General features: G+C 38.2%; 3 protein-coding genes across 3 annotated transcripts; 1 reads left to right on the top strand and 2 right to left on the bottom strand.

The window, feature by feature from the left end:
• Window positions 1-1036: 1036 nt before the first annotated feature.
• On the bottom strand, window positions 1037-15070 carry LOC122657527 (proline iminopeptidase). Its single transcript, XM_043852253.1, has 11 exons — window positions 15055-15070; window positions 14372-14579; window positions 11992-12090; window positions 11812-11922; window positions 9051-9113; window positions 8822-8915; window positions 4536-4633; window positions 3811-3912; window positions 3120-3233; window positions 2652-2726; window positions 1037-1341 (listed from the first exon to the last, which is right to left on the bottom strand). The coding sequence occupies exons 2-11, from the start codon at window positions 14504-14506 to the stop codon at window positions 1231-1233; spliced, it is 1002 nt and encodes a 333-aa protein (XP_043708188.1). The 5' UTR covers window positions 14507-14579; window positions 15055-15070; the 3' UTR covers window positions 1037-1230.
• Window positions 15071-16680: 1610 nt separating this feature from the next.
• Window positions 16681-17285, top strand: LOC122660601 (heavy metal-associated isoprenylated plant protein 36-like). The gene is made up of 3 exons (XM_043855979.1): window positions 16681-16744; window positions 16844-16917; window positions 17093-17285. Exons 1-3 carry the CDS (start codon window positions 16697-16699, stop codon window positions 17247-17249), a joined length of 279 nt encoding a protein of 92 aa, XP_043711914.1. The 5' UTR covers window positions 16681-16696; the 3' UTR covers window positions 17250-17285.
• Window positions 17286-24201: 6916 nt separating this feature from the next.
• LOC122657513 (receptor-like protein 44) lies at window positions 24202-25198 on the bottom strand. Its single transcript, XM_043852232.1, has one exon. The coding sequence runs from the start codon at window positions 25150-25152 to the stop codon at window positions 24340-24342; it is 813 nt and encodes a 270-aa protein (XP_043708167.1). The 5' UTR covers window positions 25153-25198; the 3' UTR covers window positions 24202-24339.
• Window positions 25199-26705: the final 1507 nt, after the last annotated feature.

The following is a 26705-nucleotide window of genomic DNA, read 5'->3' as shown; positions in this document are numbered from 1 at the left end:
ATTGTCCATTCCACAAAAGCTAACTCTCCCCAAAATAATTCTTTTAAAAACCAAAATGTTCCCAATACAAAAACAAACTTGGGGATGCGGCTTGGGAGTGATCAGAAGGGGTTGTTGGTTCATCATCTGTGATCACTGGAAACGAAAAAACAGCAAATCAATGTAATGGAACCTCTTCAATTATTCGATATTTTGAAATTTGAATCTCATGTAAAAAATTCGAAAGAAAAATACAATGACGACCTCCAGTTGTGTGTCCGTTGTCGTTGTCTTCTCTCTCCCGTGGAGGATATACTGATTGTCAATAATACTGTTTAGTGTATTCTTACACAAACAGCGCTCCATTACGAAACTCCTCCAAAGATATTGTACAATTGGCATTTTGTCCATGCCCTTAAAAGAAGAAGAGGAACCTCTGAAATTATAATGTGGCTATGAATTCAACTGCTCAATCTGTTGACATCTCTGAACGAAAAGGAGGGCACTGACTTTTGGATTCATAATTTCTCATTCTCAAAGTACACATGGAACTTTAGAAGCATAAAATGTTTGGTTGTGGTCACGACAAGAGTTCAGAGGTGATGAATATGATCCCTCAAGTCCTCTCATGTGGGAAAGGCAGAGAAGGAACATACGCCGCATACGCATGAAGCCTGGAGCGTGAGGGCAAAGCCCCATTGTCACCACAGTTTTGGTCCTTTTTTAGGAATAGCCAACTAGGTTAGGTATTTTTTTGGTCAAAGCCAACTAAGGTACGTGAACAGTTATTACAGGCACTCCTAAATATCTGATGTACTAACAAGGTAATCATAACCATGACATTGCCAATTGAGGATGACGGTCCATCAATTGGATTGGTCGAGCATCAATTGGATTAATTCAATCAGAGATGCAGCAAGATTTAAAAGGAATGCAACACCTCGTTCGAGATTTAATGGGGGAGACTGAAAGGAGGCAATCCTGCTCCCCAAACACACAGCATTCATCATATCTGGTTATTACTATATATATATATATATATATATTTTGGTAGAACTGGTTACTATATTAGTTAACCTCATTATTGACAACCCTTTGTTGCAACGGGCAACTACACTAATCTGGACCAGACCATCAGAAAAATGTCTTGGAACATGGATCAGCTAATGTGAATCTGTGTCCTCTGCTATGCTCAAACCTTTTAACTAGATAATCAGGCATCAGCAAATTGTCTCACATTCACACCACTGGCTACTTGAGGGTCTGATCCGTCTTCACAATGTTCTTAAGCTTCTCATTTGCAGCAACTAGTTCAGCAGCTATCCCTGTTTCATTGGCCGAATGCCCTGCATCCGGGATGACCTGTTACACAGCAGCAGACTTCTTATTAATTAAGCTACTCAAAAGCAACGAAAGCAAGATGGACACATCAATATTCTATGCATTAAGGATCAGCTCAAGACGGCCAAGCATGAGTCTCCTCAAAGGAGTTTCCTCCATAAAATCAACCCGCTTATATAATAATCCGATATACAGGTCTACACTGGGCCGATAGAATGGAACTTGTATTGGTAGTGACATATCTAACTTTCCTATCTAGACCATGATGGCTTATCAATAAAAAAAAGAAAAACCAACATAATATGAAAAGCACATACAAAGAGGTCATGTGGTTTGAAGCAATATCGAAAAATTTGGTGGAAACCATTTCAGTTCATGGCTAAACAAGAAACATCAAGTAAAGCAAATTTGGGAGCTGCTCGCTTATGTGTGTTAAGGGACTATCACCCCCCCGCCCCTTCGGTTTGTTAGTTGTGGATGCTTGTTTTTGAGTTTGAGTTGTACTGATTTCTTCTGTAGGCATTTGCGCTCTGTTCATGTACTCTTTTGAGACCCAACTCCCCTTCTTGTGCTAACTCTCTTAATAAAGTACTTCTCAAAAAAGAGAGATGAGCATGTTCTAGCAAAGGGTTCAGTCTGCTCTAGGGTTTGATGGTTGAAATGACCCCCTTGCAATCCTTTTCCTTTAGTATCTTCTCCAAACTATGGGAATCTCCCCAATGATTCATTAATACATATTTTGCAGTTTAGATGTATATAAATTTTTTTTAACAATATTTGTGTAGTTTCCAGAATTTTCTCAAATGGAGCGCCAAAATATAGACCCAAATATGAATTTTAAGCTTTTTGCATATCAGAAATTACCAAGTTTTTTGGTTGCATAGATTGGTATATCCATTGATCACCAAAACAGTAAAGGAAACAAACACAAACTAATACAAGCAAACACACTGAGAAAAAGAGACCGTGACATCTTAATATAATAATATGCCCAGAAGACCCATTAAAGACCAAAACAGGTTTACTCATTGAACATTATCACAACTAGCAGCACAGCAGAATGGGACTTCACAAAAGAGAACCAAGTAACATAATTTAAAATTGGAATTCAAAAACAAAAGCCAATATCATTTCCCAGCGATTTGGAAATAAGCATATGTATTTGTAAAATCAACTGTATGCACCACAATGGGTTACTGCATTTACCACTTGTAATATTAGTAAAGTCTCACACAGAGCTCTTATGGGAATACCATATGCTGTGGTCTAATGCGTCTCAATTTGTGTGATCTAATGCGTCTCAATTTGTGTGATGACATGTTTCTTCTTACCTTTAATTCTGCTTCAGGCCATGCTTTATGAAGCTCCCATGCTGACATCATTGGGCAGCAAACATCATATCTTCCCTGTCAAATGAACATGCTAAATTTGTTCAGTGTCTTTCTGTAACACTTCCATGTCATGCCAACCCCGCCATGGTGTGCCAAAAAAGAAGGAATTATCCAAGATCAAGACCAATTATATCGTTGTCTACATCTCTATCGTTGATGAGTTGGAAAGTAACTACAGAAATAATTGACACATTTTAAAATAGAATTTCTTGCAAAATTTCCAGTCTCCTCAATTTTGATGTAATTAGGGGTGTTAAGGTCAGGTCTACACTCCTCCGCTAGGATGTAAAATTTTTCGGCTATCAATAGAACTTCCATGGAAGTTTGTCCAAGGTCCTGAACTCTGCCAATATAATAAATATAAGTGATAAACTAATTAATAAAAAAAAGATCTCAGTAATAAATCACCTGTACGATTATAGTTGTAATATGCCTTATCTTCTCAATGTTGTCCAACAGGAATGAATCTGAAGGAAAAAATCCCTTGTTCAGAAAGTAATGATTTTCGATTCTTGCGAATGCCTGTATACAGAAAAAGCAAATATAAAGCATAAAACTACACAATAATTTATATGAAACTCAATCTCAACTGAGCATTACTCCTACCTGAAAAAAAATATAATAAAAACTAAAAAAAAATGAACTGATCCTGATTCCAATTAAATGAACTGGATCCTACAATGCCATTCAACTCCATTCAAAGCTATACTCGTCAACCTAAATCCATGCATGCCTTTTCTCACCATTTCTCCCAAAGCCATTTTCACATAATAGTTCATATGAATATTATGAAAATACAGCTCTCTACTGCTCAGAAAAGAGCTTGCAATGTCTGCTATAAGCACCAATCCAATAATTCTTACCACTATTGGTATTTTATCATGTACATACCAATAATACTATGCCAACAAACACCAAGTACAAGTGCTACTGTAAAACGAAAATGACAAGAATATAGCAATAGATTAACTTACCAATGAAAATTTTACCACTATTGTATTTTATCATGTACATACCAATAATACTATGCCAACAAACACCAAGTACAAGTGTTACTGTAAAACGAATATGACAAGAATATAGCAATAGATTAACTTACCAATGAAAATTTGTCATCATCGCCTTTTTTTATGTTTTCTTCATTTGGAAGAAGATGGGCAGTCATCATTTCCCATTTGGTCCAGGCTCTAGCTGCTGCAAACTAAGAATGGATGACAGAGAGAAATGAAAAGCTAATTGTGAATGATATAACAATAAATTCTAGTGGAAGATTAATCAGGTCAAGCAGGAGATAAATGACGAATAGCACACAGATAGGATCAACGAAAATGCTGAAAATGCCTATGTACAAAGGTAGGACTAAAGGTTAAAAAATTCTGTTAGTATAATCAGGTCTTATGATAATCTCTAATCCATTGTCTCACACAAAGAATCTGAGTATTCCACATATATTTCTCCAGGAATTAAAAACTATCAAGCCATTAAGAAATGTCAAAAATAAAGTTGAGGATGTCCCTACTCCTCAATGCAACACATCAAATGATGAAATAAAGATCATATAGGGAGGCCAAAGCTCAAAGTTAGTGCTGAGTCAAACATTAGGACTTCCAGTTGGCTATCCAGGTTCATATTCTACTTCTACTAAATCAGTAATTTTTTTGTATTTTCTTATTGAACTACAATGCTGAAACTCCATTTCCAGAACATTGCAAAGATAATTTTAGATGCATAAAGTTTGTCAAATGTATGGACAGCTTGCTCATGATTTGTGGCAAAATGCCTGCGTTAATTCAAGAAGCAAAAAAAATTACTGGTATCTCTTACTTGTGTGTTCATATCCTCGGAGTTCAATCTCTTGCTGTAGGCACTGATGAAACAGCCCCTTTCATTTTCCGGAATAAGATCTCTAAAGGGCTCCCAAGCTGAACATTGAGAGGAAACATCAAGAGCAACAAGACACAGATCACCAAAAAGATAAAACTCTCTTCTAATATAACCAAAAGGGAGAACAAATCATTAAATAACAAAAAGGATGGAGACCCAAGCTACTCCACGACTGAAAGAGGGTGAAGACACCCCTGCCCCCCTCTCAATTTCTATTCCATATTCAAATAACATATGATGCACATCATCAAAGCTACATTTATAAAAATAATCCGATTATAGCTTGGACTCCAAGAGTCCTTATTAAAGACATTGACTTGACTTTCAAAGAAAAACAAACCTGACATGATTTAAATATAAAAACATATTAAAAAGAGAAATTTACTAATCCGTCCCCTGTACTTTGCCCTAATACTTTCCTCCCCTCTACTTTTAATTATTACTCCCACCTCCCCTAGAGTGTATGATCTATTACAATTAGACCCAACCCGTTAGCGTCCAGCTGTTAAGTCGTGACGTGGCGAAGGAGAAAAAATTTTAATGGCCAAAGTAACCCTGGGTGCATGTAAGATGACCTTTTTACCCTTTGAGATAAAAAACTATTTTTCTTCTTTCTTTCCTTCTTCCTCCTCCTGCAACCCCACTCGCCCCAATCCCTCTGCAATCCTGCCTTTCCTGCAACTCCGCCCCTTTTCATGGCTTCTTTTGCCACATTTAAAAGTTCCCAGAATAAGAGAGAGGGTGCTGGAATTGTTGCTGTCAACAATGGTGTGCTCCAACCCATCACCGGCGTAGGTCTTGTATCTGATGCCTTTAACGAGTCTAAGCTGGATCAGCTTCCCGGCGAAAGAATCCACAATTGGGCATGTTCGGTACTCCACCGCAGGCTCTTCCATGCTCAAGAACGTTCAACCCTTCATCTCTAGATGGAAAACGGTAACCAGACAGAGCTGTGATGGATTTGGGTTTCTGGCTTCTCTCTTATTGGTTTTCCGTAGGAGGTTGGAAATTTTCCCCCTTTTAATATTTCTTCCTTTTCTTCTCCAAATTCTCGGCTTTGGTGTTTGGAAATCACAAGCAAACTTCATCATTTTCAGCAGATCTTGAACATTTTGGCTCTCGAAAGTCACTTCGAAACAAAATTCCTATTTTGCAGCTCGTTCTGTGAGCTGAAATGAATGGTATTAGAATTTCCAATGATTTTTTCCCCTTTTTGGTGTTCTGTTTTGGATCAGAAAATTTTGGCTGGAACTGGAAGTCTGTGATCTTTGGTTTCTTACCAACTCACCCCACCATTTTCCATCCTGCCACTATACCCGAATGCGATGAATCCGACACCTCTACCGTTGATTCCGGCAAATGAGTCAGCTTCCAAACAGCAGCATCACTACCTTCTGCAGCTCCGACATCTTCTACGTTCAATCTGGTGAAGCCCCTGGTGGCTCAGATGAACTCGACCCATGACGACCCTGCCGCAGGGTGTGGAGGGATAGGTTGGAAGCGAGGACCAGAGTTTGAGTTTGAGAGCGGGAGGGTGAAACCATTGGAAGGTGAGAGGATTCATAAAATCAGAGTGGATGATCTGGAGCTGACACTGGGGAGCAGCAAGGCTCGGAATGAAAGGTGAAAAAAGATCAGAAAGGAAAAGGCTCGTTTCTTTGATAATGGGGATTTAATCTTTTAGTTGTTCCTCCCCATTTGTTCGTCGTTCCCTGGACTTGGCCAGGTCTACAGATAGCAAGTTTCTTGGCTTGGGTTTTCTCTACTCATCACTGGTTCAAGATTTAGTTTTCTTTTGATGTTGAACTGTGTTATGGTTCTAATCTCTCAGGGATCCAGATTAGTTCCAGATATAAGAGCTGGTGATTGCTGAAGAGCAGAGCAGACGTTCTTCATGGGATTCTGAGATTGACTTGAGGGAAACTCGTGGTTCCTTTGTAAATGGAATAGGACTAAAGAGAAGAGCAAGAGATAGTAGTAGGACTGTAGGTTGTTAAACTTGCTATCAAAATGTAGATTTTGTTATTCATTGCACAATTGTCATCATTGAATTTGATTTCATTTCTTGATTATAAAATGTAGATTTGTTGATTGTTGCATTCGATTAGAAAGTCTTGCTTAGGGTGAACATGCAACTAAACTAGAGGAATGTCGTACATAAAAACAGGGTTTGCTTCCTTCCGCATTAATCCTAAATTCTTCTTTTGTTCTTTTACTCTTTTTGAAGTGATCATTTTATTTGGCTGCAATTCTGTAAAATCTTTCTGTTAACAGTCAAGAAACTCAAACCATTTGAAGTTAGTTGTTTCCAATTGAAAGGATTATCTTCTTCTGTAATCAGTTTCTGTTGTCCTTTTTCTCTCTCTCGTCTGGCCCTCTTCCTCTATTATCATATATCTAAGTCAGTAATGGTTAGGTACCTTCCATTATTGAAAGTGTTAACTGAGATGGGTTGCGCTGGCAGCAGGGGTGGGGGCAGGGAAAGGGTTGAGGAGGGAGCATGGGGATGTTTGGGTTGAAGATGAAGAAAATGGTAAAATAGTCATTATATTTGGGATGTTTTAGTACAAGTGTAAGATGGTCTTTTCTAAACCATAACTAACACCAGGCTAACACCGTCAGCCAGAGGGGGTACGAGTGTAATAATTGAAACTACAGGGGAGGAAAGTTTAATTAGGGCAAAGTACAGGGGAGGGGTCAGTAAATTTGTCAATTAAAAATGGTAAAATAGGATCCTACTATAAGTAGTAATTTTTTTAATTTATTGATAAAATGGGATAAACTGGAACGTAAATCACAACTTACAAGAAATAGTAAATTCATAATTATTAAAAATAGTAAAAAATGAATATGTTAAAAGTGGGACAGTTTTCCTACGTGGTCCATTTTGGAAGCCTTTCCCAAACATTCTTAAAAATCTGCCACAAGACAAAGAAGGTGGGTTCCAATTTTCTGTGGTTTCTAGCATGTCAAATTTCAGCCCGAACAGACAAGGCCAAGTGGCAAATTAGAGCTTTGAAAACTCCAGGACCATGGGAGAGTTTAGTGGTCGGAGTTTCACATGCATGGAAATACATGGGAGGTATTTGATTAAATTTGAGCATGAAATTTGACATGTGGCTAATTCAGACCATGTCTTCTCCATACAACAGTAGGTATAACCACATCATCTGTCCATGTATCTCAAAATGGTGGACCGTAGGGGAACCCTACCTAAACTTGGCGTCATGGCCTGTAAAACAGCTTTCCCTATTAAAAATAGTAAAACAGGACCTAAACAACCGTACATATTACATATTAACCCTGTAAAAAGATACAAACGTGCAACCATCCCCCATGCCTGAATCCTATCCTTCCATATCAGGTATGCTTTGGTAGTAGTATTTTGATTAGTCAAACCAGCCAAGTTTTTTAAATGGTACGAAATTTCTATACTTTTCATTATTGGTTTTGGGCCATAGCCCAGTTGGATTCTAGTGTTGTATTGGGCATGTTTAGAGGCAGAAGGTGTATTTCGTCTGAAATGGAGAGTCTGTCTGATCTCGTGTATTTTTTTGGGGGAGGGGGGGGGGTGTGGGAAGCTTAGCTACTTAAAAGTCACATGGCTACTACATTTGTCCAGTGACATGGGGGGTACACAAGAACTGAATAATCAGTAACACCCTTAAACGGCCTTTTGATCACTTATTTTAATGCGCACGGAAGAAGAAAGCTCAATTTTTCTATGCTCCCTTCAGCATCTCTTATTCTTTCCTTAATTTTGTTTCTTTTTCTCGGTATTATTCTTTCACTTTTTATTATCACTGCTATAATCTTATCTCCTCTTCCTCTAACCTGCTTACTTCAATATAACACCACAACCCTCACTTCTCTTTACCCATTACTAATACCCTTTGAATCTTCACTATCTGGAGAATTCTAATATATGCAAGCAATAGTGCATGAAAGGCCCAATCCAATGATAGGAACAGGTTAACCAACCCATCTTTCATTAGTCCCAATCTTAAAATTATCTTTAGGGAAACCAATCCAATCAGAGTTCCAGATGCACTTACTATGTGACATGTGGCAAATTATAAGTGGCTCAAACCCGTAGAACAGTGTTGAGGCCCAAGATATTATGTTGAACATTAGTTTCTATATATACAAGTAAGAGAGAGAACACTACAAGAAGCAGCGCAACAAATTCGTAGCACTATTAGTTCAAGTAGTAATGAGAAACATACCATCAGGGAATATAGCTGCAGCACCACCCTCATAAAACCAATCCAGTTCCTTCTTCCGTAACAGAAAAATGCCTCGAAGAACCAATCCAGTAACCTTTGGACAACATTGATGGAAAGAATGTAAGCAGCTGAAGGACAAACTTATCTGCTAGAGGATAGCAATTTATAGGAAAATCTAGCTATAAATAACTATTAAAAAAAAACTAATAAACAAAAAGAAAGCATGCACCTTTTCAGGATGTGATTGGCTGTAAGCAAGAGCCAATGTGCTTCCCCATGACCCACCAAAAACCTGCACAATGTGTCCGAAGAATGAAAGTTGGAATCCTGTCAACTTTGACTGGAATCTGATGGACAGATCCACAAATATAGAGTAACTCTACTGGGAGTAAGATAGCTCAACTACTGCAGAATCGCAGGACAGATTAGGGCTTCAATTCAAAAATCAAAGAGAAATATACTGATAATTAATTAGTAGGATAAATCCCAGAAATCAGAAACAAAATCTCTCTTTCAGAAACTCGGTTTTGAAGAAGATAGGACTCTTGAATTTGATTAGAATTTTAGGTTTTTGAAAATAGAAATCCAATCAAGAATTCAGAATACTAAACTGTTACTAAAACTGAATCAGAATCAAAAGATCAATGCAGAAAAAAGAGATTTAAGAGTTGAAGTTGAAATAGAATTCCAACCTTCAAGTAGGGAAACTTAGAACAGAAAACTGAAGCTAAATAAGAACTTGAATCACGAATTCAGAATATGATGTTGGAGTTTTAGTTCCTTCAAGAGGTGAAAGGTGCCAGAGTGCAAAAGGCCAAGGAGTAGGTACGCCTACAGATGGGGAATTTATGCCCAGAACATTAAACACAACAGATCAGGGAGGAACCGATGAACTTTGTTTTCATTCAGTCCAACAGTCTCTCCCAGCAGAGTTATCATTATAAACTCTGAAATCTCAACAGTAAGATCAAGGGATTCAATATGAAATTAGAAACAGAAAAGAAGAAGAAATATAGGTAGAAGACTGGCCTGAGAATGAGAATAATCAAACAGAGGAGGCGAGTCAGAGAAGGTCGTGCTTGGCGTGTTGGTCAAGTGCTCACTTGCTGAATGCTTGGTCACGGGTTCAAGTCCTGGAAACAGCCTCTCTGGAAACAGGGGTAAGGCTGCGTACATTTGGCCCTCCCCAGACCCTGCTAAACGCGGGAGCCTTGTGCACTGGGTACGGCCTTTTTTAGGAGGAGAGTGAGAGAAGGAAGTATAAATTTTCCATTTTCTTCTTCTTCTTCTTCATAGCTCTCATACCATGTGAAAAAACCAAATACAATAAACCAGAATCTCCAAAGAAGATGGAGAAGAGGAGAGACGGTGATCACAATTGGAATGGAATGGAATGCCACTATCATGGACAGCCTCTCCCTTATATTAATCAAGCAACCAACTTTTTTTTACAACCAAAGACTCACTAAAGTAAATAACAATGACTAACTTAGACTCCCAATCTCAACTTAACACTAACTCTCTGATGTAGATCCATGCACCCACAAGAAGGAGAAGAAGCCCTAAGATTAGAGCCTAGTATTTGGAGCCTTAGTTTATTACTTAGTTTATTTCAGCTTTAGTTATTTCCCATACTTAGTTTATTTTTCAGTTTAAATGTAACTTAAATTGAACCAGTTCAGCCTTGGTTCAATTTAAGTGATTAATTCTTATTGGTTGTTAGGTGCTTATTTCTTATTGGTAGACTAGGAATCTTTTAAGTTTTAGTTTTAATTAAAGTGTTACACCCCTTCCACGAATTATGTGAAGGAGGGATTTAGATTGTATTAAGATTTGGGCCTATGGCCATATTATAAATAGATAAATCGTGGGAGGCTCTCCCACAATTTAGACTTTAAAAAAATTTCGTTTATGCTTGCTGCTGCCTTGCTCCTTTGAGAGTGACCTTGTGAGTAATATCAAGGTACAAGGGATTCGTGGATCTCCAATCGACTCCTTGCGTCTTGTAGGCCGGGAGGATCTTCTTCTCAACTCCTTGCATCTTGTAGATTGGGAGACACAATCTTCTTCAAGCTGCTGCTGCCTTGAAGATCAGTTTTCAAGTAAGTAATTTACAGTTACAGCATTTACCCTTCTTCTTCTAATCCTCCAGCCTAAGCCCTACTTATTCCCAATCGATCTCCATTAAACCCTACGTCCATCCTAAAATTCCTGTTCAGCCCAATTCCCCATCAGTTTATACTCAAATTTCAACCACAGTACCTTCACAGCCTTACCTACACTCGATCCAGGTTGCTGCCCCATTCCATCGCTTAAACCCTAATCCCCCTCACCTCCAGTAAAACCCTAAAACCTCCCTAGACCAATCCAACCATCAGAATTCTCTCAAACTTCAGCCGAACCACCTTACTACTGCCCCTAGTACTAGACCTTAAGCCCTCACCCAAATTCCAACTCTAAACCCTAAAACTCACCACTCTCCTCTTTCTCAAAACCTGAAACCCTAACCCTAATTTTCTGAATTTCAATTCCTCACTCAAACCTTATTAATCCTACATCACTAGACTCCTAAAAACCTGACTAGTTTATTCAAATAAGGTTCAACCCTTTTACCCTAAACCTAACCCTAATTCTGCCCCAATCGGCCAGCAGATTTGTAAGATCCTGAATTACCTGGCTCCTAGTAGACCCTTGTCTATTATTCTCCCCTCACAGTACAATATTCAACAACTATTACATCTTAATAAGAATAAAAATAAAAGAAATAGGACTGTAAAGTGATCCACAGGATTGGGTGAACCTGGTCTGAACCATAATTCAGATCTGAATAAGATAACTGGTCCAAACCAGAACGGCAAGTTATAATTCTGTTCTGATTCTCCTCCTGCATTGGTACTTAAGAGTGTACCTAGCTTCTGCATCATGGTGGTTGATAATGATAACAACAACAACAACAACAGAATAATTAGATAAATAAATAATACTTTAACCTGCCATTCTGGAATTTCCAAGTGTTCTCTTAGCTTTTCAATATCATCAATGAGGTCCCATGTTGTGTTGTTCTCCAAGCAAGCATGTGGAGTACTCCTACCAGCACCTCTCTGTAAAAAGACCAAGTATTGTTAAATAACCATACAGACACTTCACTCATCAGGTCTAACGATATATACCTGATCAAACAGAACGATCCGATAGAATTCAGGGTCAAAGAATTTTCTGTTATTAGGTGAGGTTCCTCCTCCTGGCCCTCCATGAAGAAACAAGACTGGCTGCCAAGGTAACGATGTTTATGAAACAGATTGTTAAATTAATCCATCAAGTTAAATACAAACACACATATAACAGGAGAACTTTATCAGGCAGCATAAAGTGTGTAGTAAATTTGTAATAGGAGAAAGCAGTTTTTCAACTCTTCCAAGAAAATAAACCCTCCCATATCATACTAAGAAAAACCTAGCAAAGATTGACATACCAAAGAAACTCAATTCTAGACCTGATCAGTGCCAGAGTGCAAAAGGCCAACACAGCACATATTCACCTTTTGATCTATTTTTAATGTGGCTAATCCAAGAAAGGGCAAGATAAGGTTATTTATTGAAGAAAATGTTTAAGGTGAAGAGGATTCAAGAATTGCGGTTATGAGTCCATTGATAGGCTGTAGGAAAAATATAGCCCATAAATTCATTGGGAACAACCATATAATGGCTGGTGATTACATAATCTTCTAAATCTACATATTCATTCTCTCAAGTTATTCTATCCCTGCATAATCCTCTTGCTCTTATTTTGATTTCAAGTCAACTCAACTATTGAAGGTTTTTGTCACCGTGATCTTAATCTTCTCATCAAAGAAGTGTTGAGATAGCCTACGTTTGTGCACGCATACATTCTTATTATTTTGCACAGGGAGTATTCTCTGAAATAGGTACTATCCTTCCTTTATTCATTGGTTTAGATTTTGAATCTTGGTGTTGATCTTAGAGTTGGTAGAACTCTTGATCAATCTAAGTGTGCATCATCCTAGACTGCACTTAGGAGATTGCACGGATACTCTTAATCATAAAAGATTTGTGAACGGATATTCTTATCCATAAAAAATTTGAGAATGGATCCTCTTATCCTTAAAAGATTGCACGGACTCTCTTATTCTTAAAAGATTGCACGGATCCTCTTATCCTTAAAAGATTGTTGTGAAGGATTCTCTTGTCCTATAACAACATTTTTGTAAAAAGTGTTGTTTCCCACCTACTGTATTGAAAGGAAACATCTAGTTGAATTCTCTCAAGTGTTGAGAGGAGTGGAAGTAGACTCTTAGAGTCGAACCACTATAAATCACCTGATTGCTTTGTTGTCTTAATTTTTAATTGTGCAATTAATTTATAAAAGGACATGATCCACTAGATACAACCTATTCACCCCTCCTCTAGGTTGTTTCACAGAATAACCCAAGAATTGAAACTGAAATCAAACCACATCGATTTCCAGAAAACGCGCTAGTTTGGTACAAGGTTCTTTTTGGGGAGAAAAATAACCAAAAATAAATGTGTCTCAAAAGAGATTCGAAACCATAACTTTGTGTTAGAGGATCTTAGCACCTACTACTATGCCAATCGCCCCTTTGATATATAACAGCCTGCTATATGTTCTTTATTATTGTTTTCCTTCTGATTTTCTTTTAAACTTAATAATTTTTTTACTTTTGTTTAAACCGTCAAGCTTCTTTTCAGTACGAAACCCAGACAGAATTTAAAAAACTATGGTGTAAACAAGCTACCCATGGAATAAGATGTGAGCAAACTTTGGGTGGAAACACCAAAACACCTTGGTATCAACAAGGATGAATACCGAAAATATTTTGATGATTTTAGATTACATCCGACTAAAATACCAAAATTTAATTCTCAGGTCAAGGTCATCAGCCACAACGTTCACGACAACATGATGCAATTGGATTCTAAGGTGGCAGCTGAAGGCATTGACAATCATTCTCCCCGGCCATGAAAGGGAAAAAATTGGGAGAGGAGATATGACATTATGAAGATTCAAAGGACATAACACCCATTTGAAGAGAGACAAACTGAGCAGTCAATTTGAAGACTTCCTTTTGATGTCCTAATAATGAAGCCATTTGGTTTTACGTTGACATTTATTTATGATATTCCCCCCAAGGATCACTAAGATAAATGCAAAGCTTATTGATTGTAATTAGTTTGCATCGGAATCCTGCCTGTTCTAATTATCTTGGGTGTGGTTACTAGCATTGGAGCTATAAACAACAAGAATTGAAATTGAGGTGGGGCATATAATGCTGTAGCCTTGAAAAGCAATAAGAAAAATCAGGAAGTTCAAAGGGATACAATAACTACAGCACATCTCAAGATAATAGTGATAAATTCAGTCAATCACAAGCTAATTTAAGCAATTGAGGCTTCTGTTTGAAGCAGAAGCCTGTTATCAGTAACAATGCCATCAAAATATCAATGTTCAAGTTATACGGTAGGAAACAGAAGCATAAGCTGGAGATACAATACTGGTATAGTGCCTACTCACATGCCCATCAGGATTCCCTGACTGCTCCCAGTAGATGCAATGGAGATCCGAAACCTTCAAAAGACCTGAACTGTAAGGCTCTATATCTGGATAAAGTTGTCTATTCAATTCTGAAGGTTCCTTGCCCAAGTCCATGGTTGTGTCAGGCCGTTGTTCTTTCTTGTAACCGATAGTTTGAGGACGGGTTACAGGCGATATGTTTATTCCTGAAGGAAACCCCCCAAAAAAGAAGAAGAAGCCAATTTAGTAATTCAAACTGTCAAAATAACCCAATTTGAGTGAACAACAACGGCACAGACGGGTCCCTATCATGGCAACCAATAACCCCCTAAGTTCCAGGGGATACAATCTTGATAGAAGAACAAAAGAAGAGATCACTTTTTTACTAAAGCTGATGAATCATCGAACAAACTAAAAATAATCTTAAAAGTATTGTAGACAGACAAGTGGAAACAATTTAAGAAGTATCTCATCGTATTGCAGAAGAGTAGATAAAATACTGTGAGAGAAAAAGCACATTATACCTACAATTAATAATCAAATTAAAGAAGAAGAAGAAGAAAAAAAACGTAAATCAGATGTTGGGAAGACCCAAAAGTAAAAGGGGTGGAGCAGAATGACAATAGAGTGAGAATAGATTTGTGTTTTAAAAAACTGATTACACTTTAATTGCAGTACCTGAAGAGTGAAACTTGTGATGAGGATGGGTCGAGAATGAATGAATTGAATGGCTGTTCCTGTTATAAAGGGAATAAGAGAAGGAGGGTAAGCTTCTTCTGCTTATCAAAGGAGGAAGGAGATCTACTTCGGGCGGACAATGCGGTCGAATGCGATAAACCTCTAACCTCATCGTTATTCCTACGCAATGTGGCATCTTTTGATTTTTATTGAATTGACCGGTTTTTTTTTTTTTTTTTTGGGTAAAATTGAATTGCCCTGTTGAGTGGTGATTTCTTTTTTTTTAATTAATTATTTACTGGGAAAACTACTCTAATATAAGAAAAAAATATATATTAAGGACGCACCGATAAATGAATAATTATCACCTCCAATTCGCATGCCTTTATTACTCTAATGTAAGAAAAAAAATAATATTAGGGACGCACCAGTAAATGAATAATTACCCCTTACAATTCGCAGGCCCTCCAAAGGGAGATACTTTTGGAATGACAATAGCACTTAATTTAGCTAGGCATGCGTAAACTAAGAACTCTGTACATATTTCGTTTATCTAATTCCACAACTTTTTTATCATAAAAAAAAAAAACAAAAAACACAAGCTTCCATTGGCTTGGCGTAGGAGATTACATGCCACACAGCAACATGGTCGATCCCATTTCCGTAACTAGTAGGGGTGGAAATGACCCCCTATCCCCTGTCCGAAAACACTGCTCAAGGTGGGATTCACTCTCTCCTATTAGAGGAATTGGAGGAATTGAAGGGGATAACGATTCCCAATAAATAGGAGTGATATGATTTTGTTTGAAGGACATGCATAGTCTAGATCTTGTATCAAGTATGAACTCAAATAGAATATATTGGAGGGCACTAATCCAATAGGTGATATTCTCTTGGCTTGCAGGACTATGTTTTTTTTCTCTTTCTTTTATCCTTCATCTTTCATTTTCCATTTTTCTTTTGTCATTTTTCTTTTCAATTTTTTTGGGTAATTTACACATACCATCCTTGAGGTTTGACGAAAGTATAGTTTTACCCCCCCCGTTTTGGGTAATTCTATGTACCCCTGAGGTTTACAAACATTAACACTTAAACCTATTTCGTCATTTTATGACTAACAACATTAAAAACATAGGGTGAAATGACAAAATTGCCCTTGCAAAGAAAACAAAACCAGCAACTCATCTTCCCCAATGAGTTGCCATAATCATCTCAATCTCTCTTTGAATACTCTGCGTCTTGTCATCTCAATCTCACTCTGAGTACTCTGCATTTTCTTTGTAGTGTTTTCTAGGAGTTCTTTCTTTTCTCGTTAATCTGCTATGAAATACCCAATCTTTAAAATCGGCTGAAATGGATTTTCACAGTCTCACAAGGAGGGAACTCCAAGCCCTCTGCAAGAAGAACAAGATTCCAGCGAATATGACCAACGCAGCCATGGCTGATGCACTGAGAGCTCTCAATCACGTGAGCCCTTTTTATCTCTCCCTCTCTCGCTTAAGATTCCAGCAAATATTAGTCGTTTATGAGTTTGTGTTTCACTTACGTTTTGCAGGGAACACCTTCTTCGAGACGTTTCCTCTTTTCCAGGTTTCCCTATGCTTGGAAACCGATTTCGTTCTCACTCTTCTTCATTCCTCATTCCTCATGGCGACAAAACTAGCAGAAGCAGCTTCGGAATCTCTGAAATACCAGGTAATGGTTAACTGGTTCTCTACATAACCATGCTTTTTCATGTTCACCAATCTCAACATCTCTGTTTCTTAAACACTGCTTGGGTTTTTTTTCTTCCAGACATGGGTGTTGAAAGTATCGATCCACTGTGAAGGATGCAAGAGAAAGGTGAAGAAGGTGCTTCAGGGTGTCGATGGTACGAACGACGAAACCCTTTTTTCAATCTACAGTTTGTTTCGTATAGCAGTCCAATTTCAACTCAAAATTTCACTTTTTTAATTTCTTCCATTTGGGTTTTCTATATTCTCTCCTAAATCACGCAATAACTCGGATTTTTTTGCTGTTACACTGTGGTTATACTACTTTTTTGGGGGTTTATACAACGATGATCGATTCCCCTCAACAGAAAGTTACAGTGACCGGAAACGTCAACGCTGAGACCCTTTTCGGAAAACTTCTGAAAACAATGAAACACGTGGAGCTCTGGCCTGAAAAAGCTGAGAAGAAGAATAAGAAACAAGGATAGGGGAAGAACAGCGAGAAACAGGATGACCCGAAGAAAAGCGACGCCGGTGCCAAGGGTGAAAACAAATCTCAAGAGAACGTCAATGGCAAAATTACCTCCTCTGAAACAGAGAAAAGCGAAGGAATAACCAAAAACAACGGTGGTGGTCAAAACAAAAAGTGGCGAAATCCGACGGAAAGATGTAGAATATTCAAAGAGAGAATGAGATGATATTGCAACTCATCTTCCCCAATCGATTTAGGGAAGATGAGTGGCAGTTTTTTTTTTCTTTGTAAGGGCAATTTTGCCATTTCACCCCATGTTTTTAAGATTGTTAGTCATAAAATGACGGGATGGATTTAAGTGTTAACGTTTGTAAACCTCTGGAGGGTACGCAGAATTACTCAAAATTGGGGGATAAAACTATACTTTTGTCAAACCTCATGGGTGGTATGTAAATTACCTGTTTTTTTTACCCATTTTCTTTATTTTATTTTGTTTGGATCCATGTAGCAAACCTAAAGGGTGCCAAAACCTAAATCGAACCGCTAAAATCGACCTAACACGAACCGTTTGAGCCCGATCCAAACCAAATCAAGGCCTTATCAGTCCAGCTTCGGTTTACGAGTTAGAACATAATTCGGCTTCGACTTGATTCAGACTAAACCAATGGGCCACTGATTGCTCGCCCAATAGGACCGAACCCAAACCAAATACTAAAACCAACACCCAAAACCTAAAACCTCTACCTAATCCCTACCCAAAACCAATTTATACCTAGGTTTCAAACTGAACCGAACTCGAGTCCAGCCCGAATCAAAATCGAAAATTCCTTATTGTTTTGATTTTTGGTTTCCTTGAAACCCACATTGAAACCGAACCCGAACTGAACCGCCTCATTGACACCCTTAAGCCAACCTCATTACGTTAGGATAAAGCTGAGTTTGTTATTGTATAAATCGAAAAAATTACAAGGGCAAAAATTTAAAAAGGCTTCAGGGTTGTATTTGGCGCATCCTAGACATAGAATATATTTTGAGAATACCTACCAAACAGGCAAACACCACCTTAATTACCCAACTAGCCTAAACAGTGCTCCACATCATGGTTCAAGAAATTGGTCTTGGATCGATGGAATTGCATAGGTCAGATTGGTATCAGTCGAGGGCATTCCTGATTATTGGCACATCTGATGACTGGTACAACCTGAGGGCAAAAAGGTAATAAAAATAAATTTTAATTAAAAAACAAAGGTAAATCTGTCCGATTCAGGATAATCCGGATTGGTATCAGCCGATACTGATCCCAATCTGATTCCCGATTACTAAAAAACTCTGCTGCTCCACATTCGGTGAAGCCTACACAGAAAATATTTTCGGATAAACACCTGTAAGTTGATGTGGCCAGATTGCAATATCAACAGAGCGTTACAAGCATATATATATATATATATTTCTACCCAAAAAAAACCAATCATATATACTTTAAGCGTCCCCTCTATTGATGGTAATAAAGTGATCCTAGCTAGCTTGGGTATTTGTTGCGATGGAATTCCATTATCTCTGTGGAGCTGAGGAAAACCATTGTAAACCAGAAATCCAATTATCCTATTCTTTCTGTAGTTGCAGCATTTGGACCATTGTCGGAGACTAAAGAGGAGCTATTGTCGCTGTGGGCATCCAATATCAGTTACAGAATGTCAGAAAAAGAACGAATCAATGGTGGGATGCGACCTAACAGAGGTAATGCTTCTTTTCAGGTTTTGTTTTTTCGCATTCACTTAATCCTAATCACTCTGCAGACCTGTGCTTTTGGCCTAGTGGTTTGGCATTGCCTGGTAGAAGGCATGTCCAAGGTTTGGTCACTTGATCAAATCTTCACAAGTGCACAACCACCGTAGTGGTGAGCCCACCTGCCACATAAACAAAAAAAACAACTGTGAGGTGTGAGGGGATCCAGATCTTTTACGGCACAAACATAGGGCCGTGCGTAATGTCTGCCTTATCCCTGCCCGAATGGTCATAATGTAAGTGTATTTAGAATTTGACACCTCCTTCTAATTGTCTCTTATCTTTTCTCCAAAAATTCTTTAAAATAAGAATATAAAGAAGCTTCAAAAGAATTGGACAATGATATATTATTATGTCATAGGTCTACATGTGAAATGATACTATTAACTTTATTGGAAAAACATTGTGTATCACACTATAAGGGCAAAAAAATAAATTGCAAATTATTTCACACCTTGAGGGTTGTCAAATAAGAAAATCAATTGTTATTTATAATGCCACAAAATATATGGTAAAAAAAAAAAAAGAGGAGGACCAAATAACATCATTACAAGTGTAAGGGCAAAATGAAAATCATGACCTAAGTATGTCATCATAAGATGGAGGTAATTTATAAGAAAAGAACTAAACAACAAGGTCAAGGAGTAAAGATTTATTTATTAATTTTACTTATTGAAGGCAAGATTCATGACTGGACAGGAATAGGACCAAAGACATTTTTGAAAAAATAATCTTTGTAATAAGTAAAATAGAGGGTTTTTTTTAATCAAAGAATTCAACGAAAGGGCCAAAGAAGTAACAAGCCACTAGGTGGAGATTTTTTTTTATTCAAAATATTTGTCTTACTAAGATAGAGGCATTTTAGAATTAAAGAAACCAACGAAGGGTGACAAAATAACAGCGCACCCATTGCCATACAAAGCACAACAAAGATTCGTTCAAAAATTTCAACTAATGTCTTTTTAAGATTGAAGAGCATTTTAGAATAAAAGAAATCAACAAAAGGGTGAAACAGTAATAGCGCACCCATTGCCAATCAAAACATGCAACAGGTATTAGCCTGAAAGTTTTGTAAATGACATATAAACCTCATTAAATATGATACTTATATTTTATTTCACTTTCCACCTAAAAATCCTTGGATTTGAGTTGGGAAATATGTTAGTACTACCAAATCTTTGTGAATGTTTGTTAATAGAATCTTGGAATAAGTTTTTTTCTTTGTCCATGATTAAGAGATAATTTTTATGATATTATGAAACTCTTAAAATAATGTCAAAATTTTTTGAGATGTTATAAAATAAGTATAGAGAGAATAATGTATTTATCAAAAAAAGAAAAGAGAGAGAATAATGTAACCCGGCTGGCGAGATTGTTTTCACCTAAAGTGAAGAGAAACTTTGCCTAAAATCTTTATGAAAAAATTTAGTTACCAATATAGTGTAATTTTAAGTTATTTACGAAAATTTCATTTTCTAATTGTTTTTATGTTCTCAAGTTATCATCATTGTTATTATTTTTTGGTTAAAAGCAAACAGTTTCCTACACTACATCGCTACATGATACATCTTAAGGAAAGGTTACAAAAAAGGGTGAGAGAGAGAGAGAGAGAGGAGGAGGACTAGTGCCCTTTTGCGAAGTAAAGACATGATATAGTCAATCTCTAGACCTCTTGGTGGGAGCAAGTACTAGCCAACTTCTAGTAGTGGTGTTCCTTCCACATCCCCACTGCTAGTAATGATCTTCCCTCCACTTTCCCATTACTTGTGGCAGAGCATTGTATAACACTATTTCATATAATCGATTTGATTGACTTTATTTATTTATTTTTTGGTAATAGAATGATTTTCATCAAGTCTCACCAAAATTTGGGGAAAGAATTGGTTATAATATACTTATCCGGAAAAAAAATTGGTTATAATATTGTTGCATACTTGCATTATGGAGTATCTTGTCATTTATCCCATTCATTACATCTTGAATGTTACTATCATCATTTAGGTTATCTTCGTTATTGATTTAGGGAAAAAGAACTCTGTTCGGGTTTATCAGAAAAAAAACAGGGTTTGGGAGTGTGCATGCTGTGCAAACACAAAGGGGGAGTGAAATTACCACCCCTCCTCCATGGAAGGTAGAAACGTTGCCCCAATTAATGATTCTATGTGCGCTCCCATCAGCCTGAGGGTCACGTTACCAAACAGAAAACACGTTCCCATTATTAAAGTATAGGCATTGTGTATAATTTATTTTTACATTGCCTCACACACTTATATGGCAGCATGATTAAAGCATGTGAACATATTGTCCATAGCATCAAAATCTAAGTATCTGAGAAATTTAGATAGTTGGGTTGAAAAAGTGAAGTGAAATTTTAACTATTAAATTAGTTTACTTTTTAATTGTTGTTGATACTACTTAAAAAAATTTCATTCATTTTTGTTTTATTTTATTCCTTTCATTTATGCAATCAAAGTCTAACTCCATAACCATGTACAGGACTCCATGTCTCATAATATTTTAGATTAATCATGCATTAAGTTTAATAGTTTTAATTACTACCAAATCACAGTTTTAATGGGAGTCCAAATCGTAATCAAATCATTTATAAAGTGTTCAAAATTTCAAACCAATTTGATAAGTCTAGTATGTAAGATTAAAGAATACGAAAAAAAACAAACTCAAAAAATAAAAATATAATTAGTGATCCTAACATAATGAACCTGTTAAGAGTTGAAAAATCTAAAAGAAAAGTAATTAGATGGTGGACTATACAATTGGGATAAACCACCAAATTCCTCAAGTAAATTATACAGAGGATCCCAAATTAGCGGTCATTTAAGAGAAATTATTTTTAATGAAAAGTCGTTTTGACTCATTGAGATGTTGAGTATAGTAGCAGCTGGCCTAACCGAGATTGTGCAACATTAGGTGTTTTGGCAGTCTATGCCATCATAGCGTGGGAGATACGGAAACAGAGGAATGCAAAGGTTCTCAGAATTAACTTTCCTCTTGAAAATTGGATTTCTTTGGTTGTTAGGAATGTGGATTTAGGGATGTAGGATCGGATTAAGCTCGGATAGTGCTATACCCACATCCACATCTGTTTATCTTTCGGATTGATACGGATAGTGCTAAACGGATACGGATATGGATATTGATTGGATATTTTATCCGTTTACATGTAAATATAGCTTTTCGGATAACTATAACCTATCCATATCCGCATTCGTTTAACTTTCGAACGGATTCGGATAATGCTAAATGGATACGGACATAGATACAGAAACGGATTTCGATTATTCATTTACATCCCAAATTAGGTCTTATCCTTAATTTCCAACTCTCCTTCCAACTTAGGTACAGGCACTAAAACTCCCCATCTTGCACCTCAAGACTGCCACACTTTGTGTTCTCAGATGCGGTTTTTTTCTTCCAACCAGAAAGCTATGGGATTAGGTTTCATCTTTCTTGATGAGAGAAAGCTTTTAATTTCTATTGCTTCAGTCCAACTTTACCCTGCTTCAGCTATTATGGATGTGTGACTGGCACTCAGGCTAGGGATAGAACAGCAATTAGTGCAGGAATTCAAAGTGTTGTTTTTCACTTGGGTTGTGTAGTTTGCCCAGTGCGGTTTAAATTTTTTTTTTTTTTTTTGGGGGTGGGGGGAAGAGCTATTCTTTCAATATCTTCAAAAGCAATTTTGTTGGTATGGACACAAGATTGATCAAACAAGTTTTCCCATCCCAGCTTTCTTTCCGCAAAAAGAAACATGACATCAAATTGGCATCATCATTCATTGAAGGCAGAATGGTTCCAATGAAAATATCATCTCCCACAGGCCACAACCTCAGGTGATGGTCCTAACTAGTTTATTAATTCCACTAATACCACGAGTCTACCATAGTGGAAGTCTTCCTTCATTGTGGGCCATAATAAACTCATACTAGTTTCTCTATAAATGTCTTTTTCTTTCTCAGTTTATGGCCCAGTACCCAGTTGCTCTGACTGTGCCATGTGGTATTTTTTCTTTTCTTTTCAACAAAACTGCTTAATTGGAAAAGAGAACAGCAGGACCTTTATCCGCTGCCCGCTGTGTACACATGTTCTGCTGCACCACATAATACGCATAATAACGCTCCAGTTACAGAGGCGAATAAAAATTCAACAGCTGTGGGGCTTGGGATCATCAGCTGTAAGACTGTAATTTGGATGGATGTGTTGGGGTTGCACATAAAGCAATAAAGCAAACAATCTCATATCAGATATGAGTTACGTGATGTGAAGGCTTATAAAGACTTTGTAAACCCTTTCCCAAATAGCTAGCTTTTAAAGTGAGTTCTACTCAATTCCAACAGGTGATAGTGTCAATGTTCCTAGGCGTGCTGGGCAGTGGGCACCCTCTCCTTAATGGTTATTTCTTTTAAGGGTTTAAGAGTGATTTCTAGGGCTTTAGGGTAAGGCAAGGATGGATGAAAAAAATAGAGAGTAAAGGTCAGTTGATATATGTTAAAGAGGATAGAACGATTGGTCACAAGAATTGGCTAAATGTCTCTTGATATGTGTTAGATGGTCACACGAATTGCCATTTACTATTAAATTCTTCGAAAGAAATACTGAAAGAGAAGAGGAACCACTCATTGTCTGGACTTCTGTTACTGTTTGATATTGTGTACTCACTTAACAAAAATTTTACAGTTCTGATCACAGATCACACACACACACACACACACACACACACACACATACACAGTAATCAGTGTAAACAAACAGTAGAATGAAACAATATCACACAAATGTATTACAGTGTCCAGACTTTAGAGAAATAGAGATCAAAAGTGAAACCGTTCGCATTGGGAATCCATTTACGGAATTAGTTTACAATGTTGAAAACAAAAGACTAATTTTGACAATATACGTACTATATATTTCAATGGTTCAACCCTCCCCAGATAGAAGAAAATAGCCTGCGAAAGAGCAGTGAAACCAATCCAAGTACCCAACAACCACTCCGAGAAGACCAAGATTCCATCAATGTCGACTGGAATTAGGGAAAAGGAAGAAGAAGACCAACCCAGATAACCCAAATCCTATCTTTGCCTGACTTTATAAACTCAATCAAACTGGCAAGTTTGGAACTAAACAGTGCCCCTCTTTTAAAGTTCTAATCCAAGTATCCAAAACTTTTCTTGTTTGTTGGGTGGATACTGCCGTACTGGGGAAAAATCAGATGGAAGATACAGATGGAATCGAATCCGAATCATACCTGAAATGAGATGAAATGTCGAGAAATCTGCATATGAACAAATGTAATGAATATTGATTCAATAATCGGGCATGAGTTGACTGATCTTGCCCTCTTCAGCAGCCATCCCCTGCTCCGTAACCCGCAACCAAATACAGACGGCGGTGAAGCTGAGCACTAAGCTCAGAAGCCCACTTCCCAAACCGATCCCAACGATGGCCATCACTGACAACTCTTTAGTCTTCAACGGGGGCAAGGGGTAGCCGTAGAGGTCCTTGTTCTCCACGAAGGAGCTGGCATTGAACCTGGGCAAGTTACCCGTACGGTTGCCGAGAGACGCCGGAATCGGACCGGAGAGGCGATTGTTGGAGACATCGAAGGCGGAGAGTCTGACGAGGAGGCCCAGCTGCTGAGGGATGGGGCCCGTTAACAGGTTCTCGTGAAGATCGATGACGTTGAGGTAGGCGCAGTAGGCGAGTTGAGGGGGTATGGTGCCGGTGAGGCGATTGGAGGAAAGATTGAGGACGGCGAGGTTGACAAGCAATTGGAGGTCGGGAGGGATTGGGCCCGAGAAGGAGTTAGAGGAGAGGTCAAGCGACTGCAGGTTTGTGCAGTTGGAGAGGTAAGGGGAGATGGATCCCTTGAGGGAGAGGCTGGTAAGAGAGAGCTTGTAGATGCGTCCGTTGTTGCAGGTTGCCCCCTCCAGGTAGGAGGTGAAGCCGTTACATGGGTTGGCGAAGGTGGTTCTGGTCCAGTTCCTCAGGCTGTTGGTGGGGTCTTGCAAGGATGCTTTCAGGTTGGTCAGACAGGTTTCGTCGTTCGGATCCGATGACGATGGTGGCAGACTGCCGCACGTTAGCAACAACATCACGATCAGAATCCAAGTTCCCATCTGACTACTATACTATACTGCGCTGCTGTATCTCTCTTCTTCTGTCTTCACACTTTGTCTCTGAAAGATTAAGAGACTAGGGAGGGAGGTCAGAGGTGTCTGTGTTTTATGGATTATTTTTATCTAGTGTTTGGTTTTGTTGTTGGTTTTTGTGTCCTTCACAACTCCTCCATCCTCACCTCAACCTCCTTGTTTGATGAATATTTCGATTCTTCGTTGTCCTCTTCCCCCCCACTCTCCTTCTCTCTTTCAGTATCTGCTAGCAGAGTTATGCTTTTCTTATTGTCTCCTCTGCTACTGTGAGATGAGCGGACGTCAGCGAGAGAGGAGCAGAAGCCCTGGATGCGGCCAGGTGTGAGTGAGACACTGAGAGAGAGTAGTAATGGAGTTTGCGTTTTTTGGGTGTGGGGCTTGAGTTGAAAACTTTTAAGAAGGCAGAGAAGAAGAAATCAAATAGAAAGAAAGCAGGGATTTGAGAGATGGAGACATGTAGAGATGTAGGGCAACTGCGCACTAAGCTGTGTTTGGTTGTGAGAACTATCAACTATACGAAGGGAGAGAGGAGTGAGCAAGTGAGAGGCTCAGACCTCAGCCTCTCAGCCTCTCAGCCTCTCAACCTCTCAGGGAAGGGTCAGGAGAGCGCAGAGCAGGAATGAAGTGAGAGAGTGAGTAGTGGGGGTACTGGACCTAAGCTTTCTGGGGTACGGCCTTACTGGGGAAGGAATTGACCAATCTATTGCTTTGCCAATATTGCCTTCTTCTGCTTTACGGCCTTACGGGCCCTGCGGCTCTGCACTGTGAGGTTGTGCATCTGGAGAGCAAGACGGTGACTGCGTTCAATACTTTATAATTGGGGATTTACTTTCCAATTTTTTACCCTTTTGTGAAGGGTGGGTGGGCCGGTGGTGGATTCAGGCCATCAGGGTTTGAAAAAAATGGGATCTTATCGGGCGGGCGATCCCTATTCTGGTCTATTTGGATAATCGGACTCATCTTGTACGCAAACTAGGGTTTAGAAGTTTTTTATTGGCCGATTTTCACTGATTCTGACCGATTCTGTTCTTGATCCCCCGACTCCCCCTTTTTTTTATGGAAACAAAAGTCTATATTCCTGACTGGCTCCCCATTCTTGCCTTATAAACCAGGGGTGCGTTGGGATTTGAGAGAGTGCATAATATTGTCTAGATACATGGGATGGAAGCTGATCTAAAAAGGGTATTTGATTGAATTAAGACTCTAAACTTTCAAATGTGAAATAATATTTCACCTCTTTAACTTTAATCAATATTTCATATTATAAATAATAATTGGGCCAAGGTCAACAATATACATGTCTCACTACCAGAGCGGTCCTCCTGAGAACCGGCTAAAAACACAATTCTGAACTATAGTTGTAAAAATTTTCACATATTGAATTGTAATTAGAGATGTAAATGGATCGAATTCGGTCGGCTAGTGACATTATTATATTCGGATGGATTCGGATAATATTCTATCGGTTTTCGGATGGATTCGGATAGTTTCTGGATAGTGATTTTTTGAATATGGATTCT

This window comes from Telopea speciosissima, chromosome 4, assembly GCF_018873765.1.
Source record: "Telopea speciosissima isolate NSW1024214 ecotype Mountain lineage chromosome 4, Tspe_v1, whole genome shotgun sequence".
Taxonomy (NCBI): domain Eukaryota; kingdom Viridiplantae; phylum Streptophyta; class Magnoliopsida; order Proteales; family Proteaceae; genus Telopea; species Telopea speciosissima.
Note: the sequence above shows the minus strand (reverse complement) of the source record. Positions and strands in the feature narration are given on the sequence as shown.